The following is a 7,337-nucleotide window of genomic DNA, read 5'->3' as shown; positions in this document are numbered from 1 at the left end:
CCACCTAGTAGAGGAAAGGATGAACCTTGTTTTGCTTTAATTCTATCAATTCAATACTTCATCTTAAGTTTTTTATTTGTTTCCGTACTTAATGCTTTTATTTGTTGACCATCTTATAGATGAATTCAGGAATTGACTTGCACTTTGGCGAGCCTTGTTGAAATCCGAACATGAATCGAGTACTTAATTGGGATTATCTCTAGGGATAGAATAATCCTCGTTAAGCCTCGCTAATTCTCAACCATTAATGTTGATTGCTTATGTCGGTATGTCTAAGGGATTGGGTATCGGGCAAGTAGTTTAGAATCTACGACCATGCGAGAGTTGGTTAGAATACATTAGTGAATTGGGGATGAACAAAAGAGATGAGTAGAGAATTATGAAGTTATAATGGATTGAGTGAATTCCAAATCCAAACCTAGACATTCATTCATCAAGATCGACGTCACCATCCAAGTCTAGTATTTCTATCTTTACTTAACTATTTTATTGTCATTTAATTTTTATTGCAATTTATTTTAATTATTTATTTCATGACAATCACAAAACAAAAATACAAAAACCTAATTCTTAGTTAAATAATTACATGAAATCCCTCCTTTATTCCTTTGGGAGACGACTTGGACGATAGTTCAGTTACTAAATCATGATTGGGTTACACTTGGCCGATAAGTTGAATCTAACGTGAAATAAAACCATAACACAGGACAAAGATTTATTTTGGAGATCGGCCAACCATTGCATACAACTTGATTGGACCTTTAGAACTAAATTGTGAAAAGATGAAAAACATCTTCCCCATTTCATTGTCGTCTTTAAGCTCCATACAATCGTACTCAACACAGTCATCACCTACAAATATAGGTTTACTGTAAAAAAAAACCCAAATAAGCTTCTTCCACTTTCGATGGCATCTGTAACTGCTTTCCTCAGAGCAGAAAGTGACATTTCCTCACTAATTTTTATGACTTTAGGACCATTAGGACTTTCAAATAATACCCCCTTAGAAGTTGATACCACATCACCATCATAACACACAACAATAACTACTCCTTCCATCTTCAATCCAATATGGTGAAAGATCCAACACAATGCATTTGAGCTTCCTCAGACCACTTGTATTTATTATCATCTTGTACTGTTCTCTTTTGAGTCATTTATCAACAACGACCAAGATTGAATCAACAAATTAGATGGCTCCAATTGCATCGAGCTCTACAACATCATTGTTGGCTTGTTAGATCGTCATAAATATGATTGTTATATCACAATATAAAACATTAAATTTTACATTTAAAAAAACTATTTTTTATTTTTAAAAACATAGCGGAATCATGATTCCATTGTGCAATTGGGTGGTGAAAAACTAATTAACAACGGATTCCATTGTTAATTATTTTTTCACCCCTAATAGCACCACGAAACACAATTTAGTTTTGCAATTTTTTAGGGATAGTTTTGGGATATGACTAAAGTGCACCCACGTGGGTAGTCGCACTAGCAAAACTAGGAGTGCTAATAGCAATACTCCATTTATGGCCTTGATGATAGGGAACTGTCAAGGGAATAATATTGGATTCAGTCCTCCTCTTACGTTAGGTCTTGTGTTGGACTCTCATGGATGAAAAAACAACTCAAAAGAAAGACTCTACTAAAGGTGGTCAATTAGGTTTCCTAACGAATATTAGTTATCAGAAAAGATACTAGATACTTTATATCAATGTCACGGTAATTCAAAATCATGTTGCGTTTGAAATAACACTCCATTTTTTACTCTATCTTTTTTATCTATTTTTTCATTCACTCCTCGGTCTTCCCTATTTTCATCCATTGTATTTTTCACTTTTTTTCCAAATTAAACGCACCTTAATAAAGTAGAGAAAATTATGTGAATTATCTTAAAATATGTTTTTTTTTTTAAATTATTAATTACTCAATTATTAAATACAATAAATATAATTAACAGGATTTATTATAGAAATTTCCGCATAAGGTATATGCTTCAAAAAGTACTTGCTGGCTTGATAAAAACGGAGATATATGGAAGGCATTCTCCATCCTATATATACATATCTACTTTTCCTCCGTGAAAGTTTTGCTATACTTATTTTATGGATTTTATTTTTCCATCAAACTAGGACAACAAAAAGTTTTTTTTTTAAAAAAAAAAAGAAAAATAAAAGCATCCGAATTAGAGGGTACATCCCAATTATGTTGGTAGCTACCTCTAAAGCTGTGTTTATTTTTGAAGATGAAAATAGTATTAGAGAGAATTTTTGTATTTTTTTTGTGACCTTCATTTTTTATACTCTATTTTAATTAAATCAAATTCTTTATTTTGATCCTCTAAACTAATCACATCCTAAAAATCCTATGCAAAAATCAACCTAAATTTATTAGATAAACCTGAAATCAGATGAATAAAATATATGAGGGAAGTGGGTCAACACCTATGTCAGAGAAATCGGAATCTATACTGAGGTAGCCCTCTAATACAACAGGCTAGCTGGTATGAGCAAAAAGGAGTGTGTCCCACCAAAAATTCTGCCTGAACAACAAAAAGTTGTGTCGTGCAATTTTAAGATATATTTTTGAGATGTATGTATATCATAAAGATAAAATTATATACAATGCCAATTTTCTTATCTTTAAATAATGGAATTGTTCTTCTGCCATAAAAAATAATGGATTTTTTTAGTTATCGTTTTTTTCCTTTGACTTTCTCATTCATTTCTCCTTAAAATTGGGTTGTAAGGCTTTGGCTGTTTCGTTGTAAAAGACACAACAGAGAAGCATGTGAAGATTTCCACTTGGAAATGTCTTCATAAAGTGCTGCGTACACTTCAAAGGTTTATAAAGGAAAAATGATTGCAATACCATCAGGGAAAGAAGGCATGACAAAAAGCCACTTTGAGGTATATGATTGACTTTTCTCACCAACTAGCTATGCCACTATATTATACACGTTGCATTTCCATATATAAATTAACCTTCTATTTCGTTTTCTTTTCCTTCCGTCTCCTACCAAAACGTGTTATTGAGTAAAAGAGAAAGATATTAGTACAAAATTTTATGGATGTTAGAAGCAATGTCACTAAATTAATGATAGGTAAATTTGTGGGATAGATGGTGTACCCCACTCTTCTGTCTAGTTGATTAATCTAACATTAATTTCATTTGGTGGTATTGCAAGGCAACTTCATCAGGTGGGAAAAAGCAAAAGATCGAAGAGACGTATATATAGGAAAAAAAGGTGTTCAAAAATATACATTGCGGAATAAAATGATCTATTTTGTATTTAAAGTATATTATAAACAGATGACATATTAAAAAGTGTACTCGTTGATCAACTCTTGAAACATAAAAATTCTTCAATAGTGTGAAGACTCTACGTGTATCCACACCCAGACTGACCTCTTTTCGTCAACAACTTTGACAAGTGGAAAAATAAGAATAGAGAAGTGATATTGGGATAATTCAACGTGCAGCCTAAGGCTCTATTTATAGCACGCTAAGGATACCAAATTCCTTATCAAATCAAAATCATTATTGATATTATCCTTTTTTAAGCTATATTATTTCTTATTACCTTTTATTGCTAATCATTTAGCAATTAAAATTGAAATAATAATTGACCAAGTCAAACTTCTAACTAGCCGCCTTTCCAACCCAAATTCCAAATACAAAATCATACATGTTTGTTTCTCTTCTTTCACCAAATCTTTCATACTATTTATATTTTCAGTGCTAACAAAAATATAATAATATTCCACCTTTTTTTTAAATCAATTAATCATTTGATCATATTAAATTCTCTAATTTAATTAATCATCAAATATTAAAATAATTTCTTTAATAGAGATTAGAACATTCGTTTGTGTGTGACCCCGTAGGTTCAATACTAAGCCGCTAATATATTAATCAAATTAATATACTAATCAAGGTAGGCGTCTAGCAACACTCCTTAACGTTCGAATAGCATGAAGTAGCATTTTACTTTCAAGAACCATTAGAAGAGTAGTGTAATAATTTCTTCCATCTTTACAGCTCTGGGTTAACTCTAGAGTATGATATTACTGTCAAACCCTTTTGAGTTAACTCATAATGACTTAAGAAACTCATTTCTTCTTTCATTTAATTTTCCTAGCAATGATATAATTTTATTCATAGAGCTCAAACTCATTACCAAGAGTTGATAAATTTCTTCTTGATTAATCATTAATTCTACAGGTATTTAATCATATCCAATATCCATTCAACAAGTGTTCTAAAGCATCAGGTGTCCGGAATCAAAATACAACAAATAACCTATTAATTACTATGACAATCTCTAGTCAAAGAAAGCTATTATACCTCTTCTTGAGAATTTTCTATTGTCAGTTTATGGTAAATTTTAACCATTAGAAAATTTCAATTGAGTCAGTTCAATGATCACATCAACATGTAACTCATCTATATATGCAAATTAATAAATGAAATCTATTAATATTTATCCAATAAATACTATCACATATATATTAATCTATCTGGATTATTGATATCCTATTTACAATAATCCTATGATCAAGAATGATTTAGATTACAATTAGAACAAACTTGTTTCTCATTATCATAATCTCTATTGTAATAACAAGTCTTTAATTTTAATCAAGGACATTATCAAATGGGCCATTTAATCAAATGGTAAAATATGACAATAAAAATAAAACAATACTTTATTATTAGAATTAGAATTGATTACATGATGACTTGGATCGTGTGCATACAAATTTATTTCCAATAATCTCCCACCTTCCTAGAGCCAATCATTCATGAACTTCATTCCTAATTCTCATTTATGTTTGTCAAACTCTTTTATGCCAAGCGCCTTGGTGAAGGGATCTGCTGCATTCTCCTTTCCATCTACCTTTTCAATCTTAATGTCACCATGTTCTATTATCTCTCTAATCAAGTGATACCTTCGCAAAATATGTTTGGAATTTTGGTGTGATCTTGGTTCCTTTGCTTGAGCAATAGCCCCATTATTGTCGTACAATAATGGGACCGACTCTTCTATTGAAGGAACCACACCAAGTTTAAATTTGAACTTTTTCATCCAAACAGCTTCTTTAGCGGCTTCACTTGCCACTATATATTCTGCTTCAGTAGTTGAATTTGCTACCGTAGTTTGCTTGGAACTTTTCCAACTTACTGCACCACCATTTAAAGTGAAAATATATCCAGAAATGGATTTGCTATCATCTTTGTTTGATGCAATGCTTGCATCAGTATAACCCTTCAGTTTCAATTTAGAGTCTCCATAAATGCGGAATTGGTCTTTAGTTCTTCTTAAGTACTTAAGTATGGTCTTAACCAGTTTCCAATGTTCCTCACCAGGGTTTGTTTGATATTGACTAGTTACACCTTGTGCATAAGCGACATTAGCACGTGTACAAGTCATGGTGTACACCTTGTGCGTTCTCTTTCTTTAGGAGTTGTTGGACAATTCTCCCTACTAAGAGTAATTCCAAAACCTATAGGCAAATAGCCTCATTTGGAATTATCCATGTTATATCTCTTTAAGATAGTATCAATGTACATAGATTGGGAAAGTCCAAGCAACCTTTTAGATCTATCTCTATAAATCTTTATACCTAGAATATAGACTGCTCCTCCCAAATCCTTCATGGAGAATTGTTCTGATAGCCAAATCTTCGGGCCTTGCAATGTTAGTATGTCATTTCCAATTAGTAATATGTCATCTACATATAACACTAAGAAAATAATTGCACTCCCACTGACCTTTTTGTAAACACATGGATCTTCCTCACATTTAACAAACTCAAACTTTTCGATTGTCTTATTAAAATGAATGTTCCAACTTCTAGAAGCTTGTTTCAATCCATATATAGATCGTTGCAACTTGGAAACTTCATTACAACCAGCCAATGATGTGAATCCTTCAGGTTGTGTCATGTACACTTCCTCTTTCAACTGTTTTCACATCCATTTTCCATATCTCATAATCATAGTATGTTGCTATGGCAAGTAGAATCTGAATTGATTTGAGCATTGCCATAGGAGAAAATGTTTCGTCATAATATATTCCTTCATGTTGACGATATCCTTTAGCAACAAGGTGAGCTTTATAGGTCTCGACCTTTCCATCTGCTCCAATCTTTTTCATGTAAACCCATTTACAACCAATTGGTTTTATATCCTTTGATGTTTCAACTAAAGTCCATACTTTGTTGATCTTCATTGATTCTATTTCAGATTCCATGGCTTTTTGCCATTTGTTGCAATCCGAGCTTCTCATGGCCTCTTCATAGCTCTTAGGGTCATCATCATTATGATAAACCTCATTTGACATGTCATCTTGCACCATTAAGTTTAATTTATCGGGTGCACGATGCATTCTAGTAGATCTTCTAAGAGGTTCTTCTGTTGGGTTCAAAGGTTGCTGCAATTGTTAAAAGATTGGTTCATTAACTTCTTCTTGAAGAATGACTTGTTCTTGAACAATAACTGGTTCTTGAGCCATAATCGTTTGAGTTGAAGAGCTTTGTCCTAATTTCAAAACATCAAAGAAAAGCCTTTCGGTTTCCATCTCATGTTCTTGAGTTATGTTATCATTGGTGACTTGAGTCTCATCAAGTTCAATTTCTTTACCATGGTTTCCTTCTACAAGAAACTCTCTTTCCAAAAAAGGTTGCTCCTCTTGCCACAAACACTTTATGGTTAGAAGGTTGATAGAAATAATATCCCATTGCTGCTTTAGGATAACCAATGAATCTACACTTATCAGACCTTGCCTCAACTTTATCTGTTTGCAATCTTTTAACATAAGCAGAGCAACCCCAGACCTTGATGGGTTTAAGAATTGGTTTTTTTCCTTTCCATATCCCATATGGAGTTGTAGAGACTACTTTTGTAGGAACTTTATTTAGCAAGTAGGTTGTTGCTTCTAAAGCATATCCCCATAAGTTTAATGGAAGATCAGTGAACCCCATCATGGATATAACCATATCTAGTAAGGTTCTATTTCTTCTTTCAGATACACCATTGTGTTGTGGTGTTCCCGGAGGTGTCCAATGAGAGAGAATCTCATTCTTCTTTAGATAGTCAATAAAGTTATCACTAAGATATTCTCCTCCTCTATCATATCTAAGCATTTTGATACTCTTAACAGTTTGCTTTTCAACTTCACTACGAAATATTTTAAACATTTCAAATGATTCAGATTTATGTTTCATAAGATACAAAAATCCATATCTAGACATATCGCCAGTGAAGGTGATAAAATAAGAATATCCTCCTTTGGCTTAAATCTTCATGGGCCCACAAACATCTATAAG

The 7,337-nt window shown here is 32.5% G+C and overlaps 1 protein-coding gene across 1 annotated transcript; it reads right to left on the bottom strand.

Moving 5' to 3' along the window:
* Window positions 1-5,941: 5,941 nt before the first annotated feature.
* LOC113002302 (uncharacterized mitochondrial protein AtMg00820-like) lies at window positions 5,942-6,367 on the bottom strand. The gene has a single exon (XM_026129392.1). The coding sequence runs from the start codon at window positions 6,365-6,367 to the stop codon at window positions 5,942-5,944; it is 426 nt and encodes a 141-aa protein (XP_025985177.1).
* Window positions 6,368-7,337: the final 970 nt, after the last annotated feature.

The sequence above is a fragment of the Glycine max genome, chromosome 1 (genome assembly GCF_000004515.6).
Source record: "Glycine max cultivar Williams 82 chromosome 1, Glycine_max_v4.0, whole genome shotgun sequence".
Taxonomy (NCBI): Eukaryota; Viridiplantae; Streptophyta; class Magnoliopsida; order Fabales; family Fabaceae; genus Glycine; species Glycine max.
Note: the sequence above shows the minus strand (reverse complement) of the source record. Positions and strands in the feature narration are given on the sequence as shown.